The sequence below is a fragment of the Diabrotica undecimpunctata genome, chromosome 10, assembly GCF_040954645.1.
Source record: "Diabrotica undecimpunctata isolate CICGRU chromosome 10, icDiaUnde3, whole genome shotgun sequence".
In the NCBI taxonomy this organism is placed as follows: Eukaryota; Metazoa; Arthropoda; class Insecta; order Coleoptera; family Chrysomelidae; genus Diabrotica; species Diabrotica undecimpunctata.
The window spans coordinates 33,131,686-33,153,160 of record NC_092812.1 but is presented as its reverse complement, the minus strand read 5'-3'; the positions used below and the strand labels follow the sequence as shown (position 1 = coordinate 33,153,160).

At 33.0% G+C, this 21,475-nt stretch overlaps 1 protein-coding gene across 1 annotated transcript in view; it reads right to left on the bottom strand.

Moving 5' to 3' along the window:
- Positions 1-384: 384 nt before the first annotated feature.
- LOC140452384 (lachesin-like) overlaps positions 385-21,475 on the bottom strand; it is a 294,235-nt gene continuing 273,144 nt past the window's right edge. Inside the window, exons 7-9 of the mRNA XM_072546600.1 lie at positions 11,201-11,326; positions 3,939-4,061; positions 385-824 (exon numbers count right to left, since the gene is read on the bottom strand). Coding sequence (XP_072402701.1) covers positions 760-824; positions 3,939-4,061; positions 11,201-11,326 — 314 coding nt within the window. The 3' untranslated portion in view covers positions 385-759. The remainder of the gene's footprint in view (positions 825-3,938; positions 4,062-11,200; positions 11,327-21,475) is intronic.

Sequence of the window (21,475 nt, the reverse complement as noted above, 5' to 3'; positions counted from 1 at the left end):
GTTACTTGCTACAACAATACCAAGAATATTAGGTAGTATCTATAGGTACTATCCGTAATATTGAAGATTGAAATATTGCAATAAAATGAACATTGGGATTTCTAGTTATTTAGTCATGCCATTATCTACGGTAAGATAAATCTTCTTCTTCTTTTGGTGTCTATTCGTATCGAATATTGGCGATCATTCTGGCTATAATTATTTTATTAACTGATGGTAAGATAAATAATAATCAAGATTGATATTAGTAGAAAAATTAATATTCAACTTACTTGGTTGCTGCGTTTGACTGCTTCTCTCGTGTCTTCATCAGGACTTCCAGCATCTTGGTCTCTTGATTGATCAGATCGCTTTACTACTACACCTTTACTATTCACTGTATTACTCAATAGCAGTAGCTCAAAATAGTAGAATATTCAATTTTTAATGATTTTTCTTTTTTACATTGATCAATATAATAGAAACTATTGGCTAAAGATTTCAGGCATTTAGAAGAAAAACTTCAAATCTTCAAGGAGTATATTATATTTCCTAATAATTATATCAAGATAAATCCGATATTAACTTAAATTTACCTATTATAAATAATAAACTATCAGTTGTAGATGAGGAACCAAAATATCGTGTATGATCTGTATTCTTAGACAAATTTTAATTTATATTTAAATAATAACCCATTATTTATACACTCGCTAGTATCGTTTTAAAACGTCCTATCGTAAAAGTCACTGAGTCAATAACTAGTTGACGATATCACATTCACCGCATCACCATTGATACCACAAATGTCAAGAGTAAAGATGATCGAATGATTCTGGAGCAAACTGAAAAAAAAAACATAATGTTAATATTACACATACCCACTCTATGGGTGTTAGTGAGCCATTTTAACTAGGTATACATTTTAAAAATTTGTTCAAATAGCCTTGTTTTTTAATGAATTTGGATTGTTTAATCCATTCAGACTCGATAAATTAAAATTACCTTGTATTGTTGGATACAAGATTAAATATAGAAGTGTTTAAAAACCACACTACAGGTCTAAATAATAAATTGAATGGTAGATATACCTCTTTCATCATCATGCAACCTCTTCTGTCCACTGCTGGACATAGGTCTCTCCCATTTTTCGCCACTCTTCACGGTTCTGTGCTTCTTGTTGCCATTTCTTGAATATTCGTCTAATGTCGTCCATCCAGCATGTTGGTGGTCGTCCTCTGCTGCGTTTATCTTCTCGTGGGCGCCAGTCAATTAGTTTTTTGGTCCATCTTGTGTCTTTCACTCTCGCTATGTGATCTGCTCAATTCCATTTCAGCTTGGCTATACGTTCGACGACATCACTGATACCTGTTCTTTTCCATAAGTCTTGATTCCTTATTTTGTCTTTTTTTTCACGCCGAGAATTGATCTTTCCATGCGCCTTTGTGCCACTCGCATTTTTAGTGCTGTTGTTTTTGTGAGCGTGAGAGTTTCTGCTCCGTATGTCATAATAGGAAGAACGCATTGGTCAAATATCTTGCGTTTCATAGCCATCGGGATGTTGCTTTTAAAGATGTCTCTTAGTGAAACATACGCCGCCCAAGCAAGTGTTATTCGTCGTTGAAATTCGTAGGTCTGGTTGTCCTTGCCTATTCTGATTTCATGACCAAGATATATGTACTTTTCTGTCAATTCTACCACTTGATGATTTGTCATAAATTTGGTCTTACTGATGTTCATTTTTAGACCTATTGTTGAAGATACGTTTTCTAATTCTTGTACCATTTGTTGTGCTTCACCCAGATCTTCGGTAATAAGTACTATGTCGTCGGCAAAACGCAGATGATTGAGCATTTCTCCATCTATTTTTATTCCTCTATTTTACCACTTTAGCATTTTAAAGGCGTATTCGAGAACCGTTATAAATAATTTAGGTGAGAGAGTGTCGCCCTGTCTCACACCTCGCTTGATATGAGTTTCTCTGGTGGTATCATGTAGTTTTACACGCATTGTGGCGTTTTGGTATAATGTTTGTACTAGCTTTGTGAGCCGGTAATAATATACCTCTTTAACCTACTTAAATTGCAAATAAGTATCTGGACAGGAACAGTTTTTAAGCTAAGATGCTTGAAGGATAACAACAAAAGCTGATATACTCAGTGGCAAAAATTTGAATTGGTTGAACATAAATGTTTACACATTTCTTTAGATATTTTTATTGGTATATAAGTAATTAAAGACGGATAGCTAAACATATTTAGGGTATACTATTTAAAAAAAGTCAATGATGTCATAACTTCAATAAATATAATGGAAAATATTAGATATGCAACAAAAACATTAATAATAATAATATTTTCTCCCATTTTATACCGCTGTCGCGGCTTTGGGAGTATAGCAGGGTAGTCTGCTATATCTAGGGCCTACGGTATACAAGGAAGGTAACATGGCCAGTGCTACGCTTCAACCGTCTATTATTACCCCTGGTTTTACCCAAGGTACTCATTTTTATTCAGGCTGAGTCGACCTGGGGCCTATAGACATTTTTAAAATGTCTAGATGTTCTTGCCGGCGGTGGGATTCGAACTCCGGACCACCGGCTTGCGAGGCAAGCATCCTACCGCTTGCGCTACGCAGGCCACAACGCCACTACGCAAAAACATTACATTTTGTAAATAAAAATCCTTTTTTCGAGAAAATCAGGAACAAAATTGTGAATTTTCTGCGTTACTTATTAGACACACTACAGTAAGGTCTCATTTTATGCCGTTCATAGGTTCCACAGAAAAACGCATATAAAAAATTGCATAAAAAAAGACATTACTTGCCTTGAAAAAGTAGGGATACGTTCCATAGCCTTCTAAAATTACATAAAAATGTTTTGTTGTTAATTTTTCTTCGCAGTTGTCACATCTTGGTTCTTGTTTGTTGGAGAACACGTAGCTATTAGTTAATCGCGTATGAGCCAGTCGGAGTCGCGTTAATATTACTTGGTCTCTCCGACTTGTTGGTAATGTGGGCCAGGTTTTTATCGATTTTTTAACATCGCGTCTCTTGGCCGATGACACTTTCCACTTTTCTTCCCACATATATCGCACTTTATATTTAACCGCCGCTTTCACGTCCGCACTCGTAAATGTTTTAGTACACTCCGCACTATCACTACTTGCAGCTTCTTTTGCAGCATTGTCTGCCTCTTCATTTCCTGGAATTCCAATATGGGATGGTATCCAGAATAACATAATGTTTTTTCCATTCAGGTGAGCGGTATGGATGTCTTCTTTTATCTTGATGACTAAAGGATTAGTTGGGTAGACATATTGGATTGACTACGGAACTTAGAGAGTCTGTGAGTGTAATATAATTGGTATTATTGGATGCGTTGACAGCAAGGGTGGCCTGGTATAGAGCATATAGTTCAGCAGAGTAAATGGAGTACTCTGAAGGGAGTTTGTATTTATGTGTCGATGTTGGGGTTATGACTGCAGCACCAGAACCTTCATTTGATTTGGATGCGTCTGTGTATATATGTGTATAATCCTTATAGTTGTGAAGCATATCGTTGAAGGCAGATTTGATTAACTGTGGGTTTGTTAAATGTTTGTCGAAAGAAATCCTAAGAACCGCTAAGAAAAAAATTATTTTAAAACAATAACAGATTATCCCTTTCAATGCAATGATGTAATAGGGACATTATGTAACAAGGGAATCCCCGAATTGCAAATCCTTTACTGGCATCTGGATGTGAATAATTAATATTTAATTATAAAAGTTAATAATAGAAATTTTTGGATGAAATACAAACAGCACAACTTTAAAATCCCATAAAAATAATCCGCATAAAAAGAGACCTTAGTGTATATCATTTTGCTCTTACGCCGCTACAACTTTGGAAAGAATATTAGGCCGATAAAATTTTTAAAAATGTTTTAGTAGATAAAAAAAAAATATGAACTTACCTTTAAGACGATCCCCAATACTTTCGGAGGAATTTTCTCGGATATTACCATTAAAGTCTGTTTTGGCACTTGATTTCTGTTCTGTATTGTCAATCTCGTTTAAATTAGATTGATATTTAGAACCTGTAAGAAAAAATATAGCTTAGAATACATAAAACACTGATGCGTAAAGGACTGTAGTATTTTATCCGTTCTATTTCAGCAATAGAAATTTTTTTTCAACGGTAACTGGGTATTTAACAAGGGTATTAAGGACTAAATTAATTTGTGAAGGTGGGTGATGAGTGTTTGCATGCAAGTAGCGGTTGGTAACTCTCATGCCAAATCTCATCAGCTACATTCACAAATTAATTCAATCATTAATACTCTTGCCTACAGATGAATACACCTTTGCGATGATGCAGGTAGATCCACTGATCCATATGAATACTTTTCTTCCTTGCATCAAAGATATTACTGGCAAAATCCTCAAATAAAGATGAACAAAGACAATATTTAGCTCCCAACAAAAACTTTTATCTCTTGTCCGAACAATCAAAGACAACATTCCAAATGAACAACACAGGGTTTATGAAATTCCTTGTACAAACTTCTCCGATCTTACATAGGCCAAACCAATCGTTGGATCCAAAATAGGATTTATGAACATTACATTTCTGTTCTCAATTCCGATTGAATTCGAAATGTCAAAATCGATTTTGAAAATTCCAAAACCACAGCCCTTATCCGTTTCCATAAACCAAGAATTATCCGGGAAGCTACAGAGATTAAACAAAAATTGTCTCAATAAAAGAGCTTCGACATGGAGACATCTTCTAAAGAAAATGAAGGTATAAATGAACCGTTCGTCATTCCCACCAGCAGTAATGCAGTGAGTAAGTAGTGAATATATATATATATATATATATATATATATATATATATATATATATATATATATTACAATAGCAGTAAAGGCCTTAGAGGCCCATGGCTTGAAAAGTTTGTTCTTTCTTCATTTTCGCTTTTCTTTATGTACTAAGATCTTCTCTGGCTCGATATGTGATTTTTCTCCATTCCCACTTGTTATTCATTTTTCTTTTCTGGCCTTCTAGTCCAATTTTTTCCATATCTTTTTCTACCTCTTGATTCCATCTATTTTTTGGCCTTCCTTTTCTCTTTTTTGAAGCTGTAGTGTAGTTTAATACCCTTTTTGGAGTCCTCTTATTCGGCATCCTTTCTAGGTGACCTCGCCATCTTAGCCTCTGGGTCTTTATGACTCCTATTATATTAGGTTGATTATATAATTCCTTTAACTTATCATTTGATCTTCTTATCCATAAACCATCCCTTATTATTCCTCCATATACCTATCTTCCTCAGGAATTTTCTTTCCCATATCTCCAGTAAATTTTGTTCATTTTTTGTCATTGTCCATGTCTCACTGCAGTATGTTACTATTGGTTGTATAGTTGTTTTGTATAACTGTATTTTTGCCTTTCTTGATAAAAACTTGCTTTTTAACATTCCACTAAGAGCATGTACACTTCTATTGCCTGCCATTATTCTAGCTTGTATTTCTTCTTTAATTTTAGATTTACGTGATATTATTGCACCTAGATATGTAAATCTTTCTACCATTTCGAATTCGTATGATGATCCTTCTTCTACTTCTATTTTAAACTTTTGTCCATCCCTGAACTGATCATCTATCCACTGCATACATTTTGTTTTAGTTTCATTTATGTAAAGTCCCATTTTCTTTGCTGATTTTACTATTCTCTGTACTATCTCCTGTAGCTCTTTTTGCCTCTTGCCATCATCCGCAAATGCCAAAACTTGGTGTCTTTTATGATACAGGAGTCCTTCTCTATTGCTTTTCGCTTCTCGTATTATTTTTTCTAGGCAGAAATTGAAGAGTAATGATGACAAAGGATCGCCCTGCTTTAATCCTTCATTTACTATAAATTTGTCCGATGCATGATTGTTTACTTTGACTCTGTTTTCTGTATTCTCTAAAGTAAGATGCATCATGTTATGCAACTTTCTGCTAACTCCCAGTTCCTCAAGGGTCTCTTTTAATTCCTTCCTCTTTATTCTATCGTATGCTTGCTGGAAGTCGATGAATAGCGCTATCGTTGGTAAGTTGTGTTCATAGCTTTCTGCTTGTAATTCTCTGATTACAAATACTTGGTCCGTTGTGCTTCTCCCTCGTCTAAATCCGCACTGATATTCGCCTATTATATTTTCAACTTCTTTTTCGTGCTTATCTTTTATGGATTTGAGTAGTGAATAGTGTAGTGAATAAATCTGGAGACTAAGGGACTTGAGACTCCAGAGAACTATTTGGATAGCTGTGTTTAAGAAAATAAAGAAGTGCTATTGGCTAAACAGAAGAAAAATGGGTTAACAATTGGTTTGACGACGCATGCTAAAACCTTCACTATTGGAGTCAAATATATCACATAGATGCTTTAGAGTAAAACAGGAAGAAATACATTATGATTTAGAAGAGAATAGGGTCTTTTTCGCATTGGTTTATAGAGTCATATTGGACGTCATAGAGTCAAGACTTTGTATGTAAAAATTTCAAAAAAGTAATGTTAAAGCCAAAAAATGAAACATTGTGCAATTATAAAACAGGCTGAATTTGATTATGTGACTAGCTTATTTTCACAGAGGCACAATTTAGGAAAACCCCACAAGAAAGAGTCTAATGGGGTCAAATCATACGATTTCGGAGACCAGTCAGTGAATGCACGTCGTTTTCTATAGTCATTTACCTTCAGCTAAGGCTTAAGGCAAATTTCTTGTGAGCGACGTGAAATCTACTGCCTTGGATTCTACTGGACAGCGACGATGTATGCAGCTTGCATTTTGTCGAAATACGGGTGTTGGTTGAGTCTTTACTAAACAAGTGGACGAAAACTTCCATCCATCACACTGCGAATAGTCCTGTCGATAAGGCGATTATGTCGATTGTATAAAATTCGTTATTACTTCTTGGCAACAAAATAGCTGTTGAGTTGTGTTACTTTTCTAAATTGGTTTAAGGGTTGGCAAAAAACTTAGAAGTATAGATATAATCTTTTACATTTCAGATCGGTATATAATAATAATTCCTTTGCGAAACAATTGTGTACCTAATGTATTTAATGACGATAATTACGGACTATTCAGAAACACAAAAAGGAAAGCTTAATTTAAATAATGCTTCTGTTTAGCTTGACAATCAGATGTTTTATGTTTTTACGAATGTTTTGTTAAAATGTTGAGGGGTATCACAAAAGCTTCACCCTGTCATTAATATCAAGTGATGAATACTGAATCAAGTTAGAGGAAATTTCATTTAAATTTTTTGTGTTGTTTTAAGTATTTTATTAGGGAACGATTCACCAAATAGTCAGCGAAATCTCCCGTTTAAAGGAGTATTTTTATAACTTGCTTTTTGAAATAATACGATTCACGACGTTCTTCAACTCCGAAGCTTAAAAGGAAAAGAACAATATTTCAAGAGGTTTGAATGATTGTTTTTATACTTAAACTTCTTTCTCTTATGTTTTGCTAAGCCAGCAAATCGTTTGTTATAAAATATTTTGTTGTATATTATCATTTAAGCCATTTTTTAATGTGTAGGTAGTTAAAAGGGTATTTGCTTCTTCTGTATAACAAAAGTTTTAGATTCGTTTTAGGAAAACATTGCAATTAGGAATAACTAGCCATAAAATTTCACAAAAGATTCCGCAACTATATAAAAAGAGTGGCCGCTTACCCTGGTGAGGACATTTCGTCTGGCCACAACCCCCTAATCGCGAACGTAAGGCTTCGATTGGCAAAGGTTAAAAAGCCATCTAATAAAAAATACATAAACACTAGAGAATTAATGAGAGATGAAGAGCTTAGATCTACATACAGTAAGCACATGAACGAGAACTTGAGAAACATACAAGGAAATTGCATAGAGGAAACTTGAGAGAAAATAAAAATAGCTATAGTTGAGGCTGACGAAGTAGTCGCAAGTAAAATAAAAAGAAATCACAAAAACGAGTGGATGACGGAAGAGATACTTGATCTAATGGAGCAACGCAGACAGTACAAAATACATCAGAATCAACAGGAATACAAGGAAATTCAACGTACGATAAGGGCAAGAATTAAAAACGCAAATAAAAGCTGGATGGAAGAACGTTGTGCAGAATTGGAATCTACAAGAGAAAAGGGAGACAGCTTTTTACTACATAAAAGGGTCAAAGAAATTTCGAGTATATACAAGAAACACCATGAAATTCGCCTAAAGAATGATCAAGGAAACTACGTTCATACCCAGGAAGAACTAGCTAAAATCTGGGCAAACTATGTTTAGTCCCTCTTTGCGGATAATAGACCGAATCTTCTAACTACTAACTTACCCACGGAAAATTTATCCGGCCCTCCCATTATTCGCGCCGAGGTGGAGTACGCTATAAAAGTAGCAAAACTAGGCAAGGCCCCTGGACCGGATGGAATTACTACGGAAGCCATAAAACTGTTGGAAGATGATAACATCGACATGCTGGTAACAATTTTCAATGTCATATATAACACCGGCCACATTCCAACGGATTCGCTTTATTCAACCTTTATCTCTCTCTCTCTTGTCGTTTCCTCATTGCTGAGGATCGTGATTTCCTACAATTCTCTCCATCTCTTGCGATTTTGGGCTGCTCTCATGGACTCGGAAAACGTCTCTCCAGTGGCTTTCTGTACTTGATCTGACCATCGGATAGGTGAGCGTCCTCTGCCTCTACGTCCTTCTACGTTTCCGCATACAATTAGTCTTTCTAAGTTGTCATTGTCTCTTCTCGCAATGTGGCCAAAAAACTTTAAAACATTTGCAAGACACTGAGAGGAGAGTCTGGTCTGAATGTTTAGCTCTTCGAGAATCGACTGATTGGATCTGTGCTCCGTCCACGAGACGCGTAGCATTCGTCTCCAGCACCACATTTCGAATGCGTCAATCCTTTTCCTATCCTCTGATTTTATTGTCCATGTTTCGGCACCGTAACTGAAGATTGAAAAAATGAGTGTCCGTACCAGTCTCATTTTGAGTTTTTTGGATAAAGAGCGGTCCTTCCATATTTTTGACAGTCGACTCATCGCGTTCTTGGCCATCCCTATTCTTCTGCGAATTTCCGTATGGGAGGAGGCTGCATTGCTTAAGGAAGATCCTAGATACGTGAACTCGTCTACTTTCTCGAATTGATTTAGGGCGCCTGTTGTTTGGAGGATATTCGCGTGGTCCACAATCATGATTTTTGTTTTCTGATTATTAATCTTGAGCCCACACTTGTTGCTTTCGGTTTCTACTCTCTTTATCAGTCTCGACATCTCCTCTTCAGATGTTGCTATCAGTGTTGTATCGTCTGCGAATCTTAAGTTTGAGATCTTTTTTCCTGCAATGGAGATGCCGCCTCTCCATCCATCGAGTGCGTTCCTCATTATATATTCTCCATATAAATTGAACAGGTCTGGAGTATGCACCCTTGTCGTACACATCTGCTGGTTTTGAAGGTATCAGATTGCTGGTTTTCAATTCTTATTTTAACTGAGTTATCTTCGTATAAGTTTTTAATTAATATTGCTAAATGATCTGGAACTCCCATCTCATGAAGAACTGTCCAGAGAACTTCCCACTTCACACAATCAAATGCCTTTTGGTAGTCTAGAAAACAGATTATTATTGGAATTTTAAATTCGCGGGCCTTTTCTATGAGCTGCCGCATATTAAGGATTTGCTCTCTCGTACCCTTCCCTTTGACAAAGCCTGCTTGTTCTTGGGGAATTTGTTTGTCTAAGTATTGTTGCTTGATTCGATTGAACTTTTTAGGCACGCTGCTAACAAAGTCGCAGTGGCCATGATGATTTCCAATCTCCGCTAGGAGTGGCACGAGAAGAAGAAGAAGTATTGTTGCAAACGGCGTTTAATGATTCTTAGTAATATTTTGCTTGGATGGGAAATCAGTGAGATGGTACGATAATTACTACACTTTGTAGTTGTTCCTTTTTTATGGATTGGTATGCACAATGATGTGCGCCATTCTCTGGGCCACTTTCCGCATCTCCAAATTTTATTACAAAGTTTCCACATTATGTAACATCCTTTGTCTCCCATGTTCTGAAGGAGCTCTCCCGTGGTATCATCGCAGCCAGGGGATTTATTCTTCTTGAGGTGAGTTACAGCTTCTTCAATCTCGGACAGCAGAATTTCAGGTTCAGGGTTGTATGCGATGTTTTCGAGGGCTGAAGCGTGACCTAGATTTACGTGTTCTTCCCTGTAGAGCTCTGAACAATAGTTTTTCCATGTTTCCAACACTCTGTCGATATCACTTATGATAATACCATGTTTGTCCTCTATTGCATAGTTCTTGGGTTTAAATTCTCTCGCAAGAATTTTCACTTTCCGGAAGAGGTCTTTGGTTTCATTTCGATATCCGTGATTTTCTATTTCTTGACAGATTTCAGAGATGTATTCTTGTTTGTCTTTTCGGCATCTTCGTTGAATATCTCTGGAGAGAGCTTTATATGTCTGTTGTATTCAACCTTTATAATGATCCCTAAATCACAAAGAGCGACAAAATGTAAAGACCACAGACTAATAAGTTTAATGGGCCATTTGCTTAAGGTGTTTCTTCGCATCCTTCACACAAGAATGTTTAGAAAGCTGGAAGATCTAAGCGGTGAGACACAATTTGGTTTCAAGAGCGGACTGGGTACAAGTGAAGCAGCTTTCTGCTTGAATACACTTGTACAAAACTGCATGGATCAACTACAAAACTGCATGGATCAACGAAAGGATATAGTCATAACATTCCTCGATTATAAAAAAGCGTTTGACACCGTAAAACATGACGCAATGATAAAAATGCTACACAACGCTAACAGTGACGAGAAAGATATAAGAGTTATCCAAAATCTCTATTGGAATCAAAAAGCACGAGTGAAACTGAACAAATCAATCAACACAGCAGAATTTGAAATTTTAAGAGGGGTGTGACAGGGGTGTATTTTGTCTCCTATGCTCTTCAATCTCTAGGTGGAGAACATTTTTGCAGAGGCACTGGAAGGCTATGGGTGTGGAATAAAGGTAAACAGGTTCCCGATAAATAATATTCGTTACGCCAACGACACCGCGATAATAACAGACAACAAACATGATATGCAGTTGATGTTAATCAACATGTGCATTATTTTGGACAGTAGTGTATTATAGTACTAAAATAAAAAGTAAATAATTAATTTTCTACCTTTATCGGAAATGTGGAAAATCGACAGAGAACTTCCATGACCAGAACCGTTTCCTTTGATCCAAATACTACTCTTAGACAAAAGGGTAGTTGGGGCACTTGACGAAGATGTTGGCGATGATGAAGCTGCAATAAAAAAGTAAATAAAGTAAAACATGTAAAAATATGTAGATACTATATCTAATATTATTGTTATATATTTCGATATTATATGTCCCTCTTGTACCTTTTGTCCGTTTTCTTCCAACTTGTACTTTTCCTCTGGCTGCCTTGTATGTATTTTATATGATTATGATTCATAGTTGAGGTACTTCTAGTTGTTTGAGACATTTCCACATTTTTTTCCTGTGAATCAAAAAGTAAATCCTGTAAATTCCTGTAAAAATCAGTCAAACTACTAAATATCCTGCTGTGTTCAGCCCCATTCGACAGTAAGTTTAGTTATATTTGTTTTTTCCAAGTTTATAGAAGATATGTCTATATATAGGAGATCGAGTTTTGTTGATGAAGTTTCATCCTGATATAACGTTTCGCTAGTTTCTTTAATTCCATTCGTTCCAAAATAATTGTCGTCCAAAGTCAGATGAACAGAAAAATGAACTTCTTCCTTTCCTTGATAGGGACCTTTCGAACGATTTCCGAAGTGGAAATCAAAACGTCAAAGAATTTTATTTTAAATTAAAATTGTGGCTTATTCAAATCATCAATCATCAATATTCAAAATCGGTGTAGTCAACACCGAACTTTGTGAAACCTACAATGTTGTTTGCGACTTAGATCACATTTTTTATGCTTGTAGTAAATTTCAAGCGAATGTCAAGAGACAGGAACTTATTAAAAGTTTATTATTGCAAAACATATACCCCCCTTCTAATCTACTTCATTTGCATTAAATATGTATCAGGTGTATACAATTATTCTTAATTTTATTAAAATGTGTAACTTAAAACTTTAGTGTAAGTGTTCTTACCTCTTTACCTCTGTTGAATCACTAAATATTTTACTTTTCTACCTATACTTTTTGTGATCTACCCTTTTTGTCTGTGAGTCACCTTGGATGTCCCTAGGTGCAAAAAGTAATTCTAGTTCCTCTCTCAGACTAGTTCTTCTTTTAAGTTCCAGAATAATAGTGTAGTTAGTTTAGTTAGAATAGGTTATGTTATTTTATTATTTATTTATTAAGTGCATATTTGCATATTTTGGATACATTGTATAAGTGCATATGCATTTATGAAAAGTGAATATTTTCAGGTAAGCGCAATATAATACCCCTTATTGGTATTAGCATAATATGACAATATGAACAGTAAAATACGATAAGCCGGTTGCCGGTATTAAGTAAAATCATAAATTAATATGGTTTTAGTATTATGTTTAATTTAATTATTGCTTTAATTTTTAAATATTTTTCTAAAAATGTAAGCTAAATATAATTTTACGTTAAAATGTAAGTTTTAGAATAGGGCTGTCATTCATTATGAAAAACTTATTTATTTTAATGCACTGATTTTCAAATTATTTTTAGCAAAGATGTAAACATGGTTTTGACACTGACTTTTTCGTCATAAATTATTACGTTATTTTTTTAAGATAAAAATGTGACATTTTACTAAAAACTCTGATATTTTTGAAGAAAAATTCTACGATCAAAACTCAAATAATAGTTTATATAGGAGATACCTCGGGAGAGAAACAAGTTTTATAAAATTGTAACATGTGTGCTTGATTAATGTTTTTTGTCTGTTTAAAATTGACTAAGGAAATCGCCCTTTGTCTTAATATATTTTGTATATAAAATTTTAATAGAGGTAAAAACCAATTAAATTAGGATATTATATTGTATTAATAAACACATGGAATTTAGGAAAGGACTGGGAACACGAGATGCACTGTTTGCAGTAAGTGTTCTTTCGCAGAGATGCTTAGATATAAATCAGGAAGTATATGCCTGTTTCATTGATTTTGAGTAGACATTTGACAGAGTGCAGCATAATCGGCTTAAAGAAATTTTATTAAATACAGTAGAGACATTAGAATCATACGTAACCTCTATTCGAACCAAACAGTAAAAGTGAAAGTTGAAAATGAACTGACCGAGGATATCCAGATTCGCCGTGGGGTCCGCCAATTGTGTATTTTATCACCCTTGTTATTCAATTTATACAGTAAAGCCATCTCAGAATTAGCGCTTGCCGAGGTCAGTGAGGGCCTTATAATAAACGGTGAGCCACTTAATAACATAAGATATGCTGACGACACCGTCCTTCTGGCAGGAACACTAGAAGAACTGCAACACATTGCTGAACAACTAAATATATATTGCAACGATTATGGACTAAAAATAAACTTGAAGAAAACAAAGTTCATGGTATTCACAAAAACACAAAACATCAAAGTTAATCTAGTACTAGATAATACAGAAATTAAACAAATATCTTCGTACAAATACCTTGGAGCTTGGATTACAGAAGATACTAATCAGACAAAAGAAAAAAGATGCCGCATTGAAATTGCACGCTCAACTTTTAATAGAATGAGAAAACTTTTTTGTAATCGCGATATCAATATATCGCTCCGAATAAGAATGCTGTTATGGAATACTATGCGTTTATTTCTTCTCCGGACTAACTCTTTGTTTTGGAATTAAACAGAATATATTGACATGTATAAATTTATTATATTAGAGGATGAAAATTACACTCTGCTTGTTATTTCTTAAAACTATGAATATATAAGTTCTGTTATCTACAATTATTTAACGATGTTTCTGGATGGATTTGAGTACAAGAGATTGGACTCAAATATTAATATTAAAATAGCAAATACGGATAGCTTATCGAACAAAGAAATAAGAGAAATAAATTATTATTATTCCATAGATACGAAGTATTAGGTGAATAAACTAGCGAAACTTATTTATTCTAAATAGGAAAATATTTATGAAGAGTATTGATTCTGATTTCTAACAGCAAATAATTATTAGTGATTATACATGAGAACTTTTCATAATTGTAAATAACATATACCAGGTGACTAAAAACTATATAGAAATACATAGATACTTTAATTATCTTACATGTGAGTAGGTAGGTACATTACACCTCCTTTTGTAAGAATGAAAATAATTGTAAAATGAATTTTCATTTAAATGGTATAAAACATTTGTATACATTATTATTTTATTTTAACACATTTAAATAGTTTCTTTTAGTCTCGATAGTCTTTCACTTCGTCTTATCGGTGTAGTCTCTGTGAAACTAGTCTCTTCACACTTTTTGGATTCACTATAATTATTGTCTTTATTATGTTTACAATCTATACTTAAATCTGTCTCATGTACATGTTTTCGTTTACTTTGACATATATTTAGTGTTAAACAATTTGTAATTTGTTGACAACTATGTGACGGATTTCTACGAAATCGTCGGTAAAAATATTTAATTATCCTGTATAAAATATAAAGTAACATACATTTTATCAAAAATAAGATTGCATAAGTGAAATAAGAACTATTTTTTATTGTGTCTGAAAAATTAATATTTGTTTCTGAGGTCATTTTCTCTAAATTATCTAGTTTATGGCTTGCTAAATTTAATGCATCTCGATCGAGATTATTTAATTGTAAGGGAACAAGGTGTAATTTGGATTCATTATTTATCTTAATATCATCACAACAGACTTCTGGAAGGGATAAATCTGGAATGATAGACTGAAAATTACTTTCTTTTGGATTTGAGACAGATATCAAAATAGTTGATCCGGTGTAAGTTTTGCAATTATTCGAAGTAGAAAAAATACCTGTGTTTGAAAGAACAATAGATATTGGCGTACTAGTCTGACAGCTTAAAGTTAAATCTGTTGGTTTGGGTAAAACATATATCCAAGAATTTGGTTTGTTTAATTTATGCCAAATTTCATATTCTGTTTGAATTATACGAGTATCGCAACTAGATGGTATGTTTGTTATTGAAGTTAACAATTCAGTTTCACAAATTGGATTAGTGTGTGTAAATCGGAAAGTATCAGGATTTTTGCAAATAAGTTTTTCTTCATCTAATGAATAACAGTCTTCTAATGTATCAATAGTAACATAAATGTTTCTATTTTCTGAAAGAACAAGATATTTGACAGATGGAAGAATAAAGGTAAGTCTCTTTAATGTTGGATGAATTATAGGAAGAGATATTAGTTTAAAAAGAGAATAAGGAGTATTACTAACCAAAGGTATACTAACCGTAATTAAAATCTTGTTATCAAAATATATATATTTAAGTAAAATGATATCGAAATATTTATGAGCATAATCGATAGTCAATGGAAATGGATAAGTCGATGTACTAGGTAAATGCGTTACCGTTTTAGATAATTCTTGAATTAGTTGCTCAGGTGTTATAACAGAAGGATGAAGGTTATTATTTCTTGCAAATAGAATAACGTTTATTAAAGTAGAATATTCTTGTTGTAATTCTGTTATAAAGAAAGTTAGTAAGGTAAAATGTTCTTCAATTTTTTGTTTTAAATCTAAATTAAAATATTTATTATTCATTTTATCTGTGTAATTGGTAATTGATTCAAAATTTTTATCAAAAATCACTTTGTTTCGGTCTAGATTTGTAATAGAGTTATTAAAATTTGCAATCGTGGCTTTTACTACATGAATTTGTTGTTTTAGTAAATCAAGAAGATGATTTTCGTTACTTTCAGCTTTGTTAATAGCATTATTGAAATTTTCAGCATCATCACTGTCTAAGGTACCGAATAAGGTCCTGAAAACAGATCCAATTGCATTAAATAGAGCGCGTTTTGGTCTAAAATGTTCATGCAGAATTATGTTTTTTAAAGTTTGTTCATCTTGAAAGAGTCTAGGTATGATTTGTCCTAAGAGTTTTAGTGAAGTATCGCATAATCGTAATTCAATAAGAACTGGTTTGTTTTGACACAGTCTTAATGTTTTTTGATAGGTGAGATCTACAAAATTTAATTTGTCTGTAAAAGGTTGTAAAGGAATATGACTTAATATGTTCCAATGAGTTTCAATAAATTGAACATTTTTTATGTGTTCGTAATAGATTCCAGGTGATTTGTTGATAGGAGTATTGGTATATTTCTTGTGAATTTGTTCACTATTTGTCAGCCATATTATTGCATACCTGAAACAAAAGCATGTTTCAATCTATTCATGTGAACTTTTATTGGTTTTTTATTTACTAAAATTGTGCAATTGACAGGAGAATTTATCTCTAGAATTTTATAAGGTCCATTATAATTTTGTGTAAGTTTTTTGGTTTGACCCTTCTTTGTTTGCTCATTTTGGAGATATACTAATTGTCCTTCTAAGAAAACGGTGTCATTAATCTTTTGGTCATAATATTTTTTACTGACTACTTTAGATTCTAATAGATTCGTTTTTGCTAACTCATGAGATTTTCTAAGCTTAAGTGTTAAATTATCTAAATAATCTTCATATGTATATTTGAGTTCTACTGGTCGTATTATACTGCTAGGTAGATTAGGTGTATATCCAAATATTAGTTCATATGGTGTGAATTTGGTTGAAGTATGATTAGTTGTATTATATGAAAACATAGCAAAATCTAGCCATTCGTCCCAATCGGATTGATCAGCTTTAATATAATGTTTAAGGTAGTCTGCTAAAGTAGCGTGACTCCTTTCTAATGCAGCATTTGATTCTGGATGATAAGCAGTACAATTTATATGTCTGATTTTAAAAAGCTTGGCGATTTGAGAAAATAATTTGGAAGTAAAATCTCGGCCTTGATCAGTAACTATTATATCGGGTTTTCCAAACTTGCAAATAAATCCACGAACCAGATTTTCAGCGATAGTCTTGGTTTCATGATTCGGAATTGCATAAGCTTGAGAAAATTTTGTTAAGTCATCTTGTAATGTTAATATGAACTTATTACCTGACTCGGTTAAAGGTAAAGGACCTACTATATCTAAAAATATTTTTTCTAATGGATTTGAGCTTGTTGTTGTTATCTCCATGGGCTTTACGAATTTTTTTCTAACGAGTTTATTTTTCTGACAAGATTCACAGGTTTTTATAAAGTTTTTAATATCATTTTTCATATTATTCCATTTGAAATGTTTTTTTATACGATTGTATGTCCGATGAAAACCAGAGTGTCCAGCCGTAGGACTAGTGTGATTCTCTTGTAATATTGTAGTTATTTCCTCAGGTTCAGGATTTGTTAGTATATCATGATAAATGATAATAGATATATCAGTTTTTCTAAAAATAAATCTAATCATAGATCTAATTTTTCCCCAACTTAATTTATCGTAGCTAAAAGTTATTCTGGGTAGGCAAATTTTTAATATTTTATCGTTTAATAACCAGTCTCTTAATTTTATTAGGGAATTAAATATATCTTCATAAGAGGTATTGTCCCAATAATTATTTTTTATAAATATGTAATAAAAGTTTTTATTTTGATCAGAAATATATATAATGTCATTTAGTCTTGGATTTTTGGCTTTCAATTTTTCTATATGACTGAATTGTTTATTTATTTGTTTCTGAACGATCTCATTAAAATTTAAATCTACGGAAACAAACAATGCTAAATTTTGTGAAAATGATGTAATCTTTTCATTTGTTTCTTTTATATTATCATTTGTTATTAATATAGTTTCGGATTTAGATAAGAACTGTGAATAAGTGTCATTATTTTCTTTACTCATTTTGTTTATTTGTAAGGTGATTGTTGCCGGGTTTTTGTTTTCTTCGCAAATATTTGTTTCAGATATGGTTAAAGGAGGACGACTTAAACAATCAGCATTTTGATTTAATTTACCTGGTTTATAAATAATTTCATAGCTATATTCTTCTAATGCTAATCTCCACCTAACGAGTCTTGATCCGGGATCTTTTACATTAAATAGCCATGTGAGTGGTTTATGATCCGTATAAATGAAAAATTTATTTCCGTACAAATATGGTCTAAAGTGTTTAACACTCCATACAATTGCAAGTAATTCTTTTTCTGTTGTGCTATAGTTTGATTCCGCTTTGTTCAAGGTACGACTAGCATAAGCAATAGGTAAATCATCTGGTACTTTACCTTGAGAAAGTATGGACCCTATTGCATAATTACTAGCATCCGTTGTTAAGACAAAGGGTTTGGTAAAATCTGGATACTGAAGTATTGGTTCTGAACAAAGTATTGATTTCAGGTTCTCAAATGACTGTTGTTGAATGCTTGTCCAATTAAATTCAACATTTTTCCTCAGCAGTTTTGTTAAAGGTTGTGTTAAAGCACTGAAATTTTTTATAAAGCGTCTATAATAACCAGTGAGACCCAAAAAGCTCTTAATATCTTTTTGTGTTCTGGGTATAGGAAAATCTGTAACAGCACATACCTTTTTTTCGTCCGGTTTGACACCAAATTCAGTTATTAAATGTCCTAAATACATTACTTCGCGACGAAAAAATTCGCACTTATCTGGTTGTATTTTTAAGTTGAATGTAGACAATTTTTCGAATACTTCTTTTAATCTTTTATTATGATTTTCTAATGTATCGGCATGAATGACTATATCGTCGAGATAGACAAAACATCTGTAATTTTGTATTCCTGAGAGGACAGTATTCATTAGCCTTTGAAAAATACTGGGAGCATTTTTTAATCCAAATGGCATTCGTGAATATTGATAATGTCCAGACGGAGTTGAGAAAGCAGTCTTTGGAGAATCCTCAGGATCCATTTTGATCTGGTGAAATCCTGATGTTAAATCTATTGTTGAAAAATATTTTGAATGACCCAATTGGTCTAATATATCGACTATATTCGGAAGTGGAAATGAATCTCCTATAGTAATATCATTTAGTCGTCGATAGTCTATAACAATTCGCCATTTCTTCTTTGCTGAAGCATCGGCCTTTTTTGGCACAACCCAAAGGGGCGAATTCCATGGCGAAGTTGATTCTTCGATAATACCTTGATCTAGCATACCTTTTATTTGAGTTTCGACTTCATGTTTGTGTACTTCAGGATACCTGTATGATTTAGTGCTAATAGGTACATTAGAATTTAAAGGAATTTTGCAAGTTATGGCATTTGTACTGGTAAGTTGATCTCCTTCCAGATAAAAGATATGATTGTACTCCTTGCAAATAGAAATTAAAGATGATTTTTCTTCACTATTTAAATGATCTGTTCTCAAGGCATTTTTTAATTTAGCAATTCTGTTAGAATTCGTATTATCTTTATAAGAAGACATTTTTCGTATATTTGCATTGTTTTGTAAATTTGGAATTTTTTCTATTGCTACTTGAATATCGTTTAATTCAACATCCGTTTCAGTAGTGTTTACGATTGAGGTTAAAAAGAAATCATTTTTTACTTTAACAACACTAGGACATAAAAATACACCTTTAAAGATTTCGCGTTCGGGACATAATCCTTCGCTTAATTCATTATTTATTACTTTAATTTGAACAATTGTTTCAGTTCTTGCGGATAGAATAGTTTTATTACTTCTTGAGTTAGAATTAGAGTTTTGATTTAGTATAAGATCGTCTGAACAGGATTTTTCTTCTGAACAGGATTTTGATTTATGATTTCGTGAAGAGTTACAAGTTTTATTTGTGCATATCTCAGTGGATTTTACACATTTTGGACTTGAATTTTCTTTGGATTTAGAGTTAGATTTAGATTGAATTGGATTGGATAGTAGTTCTTCACTACTTAAGGTTATTTGGATATCATTGGTTTCTAAATAAGAATGATCCTCTATGGATTTAGCATCATAAGGAAATATTTCATCGATATTAGAACTTGTCTCGATATTTTGATCTCTCAGAAATTCGTCATTGTCATTGTTTAATGGAGATTTTATATATTCGATTGAAATAGAACAATTTTTAAAGTTTAATTTATTTTCTTTATAATCAATTTGGCATTTATTTATTTCAAAAAAATCGCTACCTAATATACCGTCGAAATGAAGAGGAAAATCGTCTTCTACGACATAGAAAACATGAGTTTGGACAAAATCTTTTATCTTGAAATTTACGTTACAACTACATATAGTTTTATTTGGATTTAAGACATTTTTATCAATGCCTCGTAGAGTAATAGACTTAGAATAAATTTTTGGAATGTTTAGTATTTTTGAATATTTAATTAAAGAAATATCTGCGCCTGTATCGATTAGAAACTTGCAAGAGGATGGATTAGAATTATTTACTAAGGGTAAATCTACATAGGAAGTGACTGAGAAGTTGATGGTTGTGATACGGCCTGAACTGAACGAACTCCTCGAGAATCGACCGTTGGTTGTCGAGGATTCTGGAAGTTTAAAGAATTTGTTGGATTTTTGTTTTTATTGTTAAATTCGCGTTTTCTACATTCTTCTATAACGTGACCTGGTTTTTTGCAGTATCTGCAAAAACGTTGGGAAGTGTTGGTATTTTCTTTTCTTAAGTTTGGAGGAAAATCAGAATTGGAATTTGAATTTGAAGGTTTATAATTTTGATTTTGAGAATTTGACCTTTGAAGATTTGAATTAGGATATTTTGGGTTTTGAAAACTAGAATTTTGAAGATGTCTAACATTTCTATCTGAATTGTTTTTATATCGACAGTTATTTGAGGAATGGTTATTTCGTTTGCAAATATTACAGAATGGTCTGAAAATTTCTTGTCTTGATAACTGTTCTTGTTCTTCGGCAATTGCTATAGCAACAGCTCTTTCTAAGGAATCTGGATTTCGGGCTTTGATTAAAATAGAGAGGTCTTTGTTTAATCCTCTAATAAAGACATTTAGTGCTTGAGTTTTTAAGAGTTTAGTACATGCATTTCTTGCATCTGGAGATAAGTCTGGATCAAGTGTATTTATTAATTTTATATAGCAATTTTCAACTTTATTTGCAAATGACATTACATTTTCACTGGGCATCTGACGTAAGGAATGTAATTCCAATTGCCACTGACCTTCAGTTCGGCGTTCAGAATAAGCATCTAATAAGAAGTCTTTTAAATCTTTCCATTCGTCAAATGTTCTGTTTCTAGTTATGGCCCTAGCTTTATCGGTTAATTTAGTTTCTATAATGGCTAATAAGATGGGTTTGGATTGCGGATTTACTAAATTGTATGCTTTATCACAATTGTCTATGAATTCGTATAATTTTGATTTTGTACCATCAAATCGAATGAGAAGTTTTTCAGCTATTTCAATTGATACTGACATTTTATTTGAATTAGAAGTAGAAGAATTTGAAAGAGAATTTGAGTCGGGAGAAGGTATT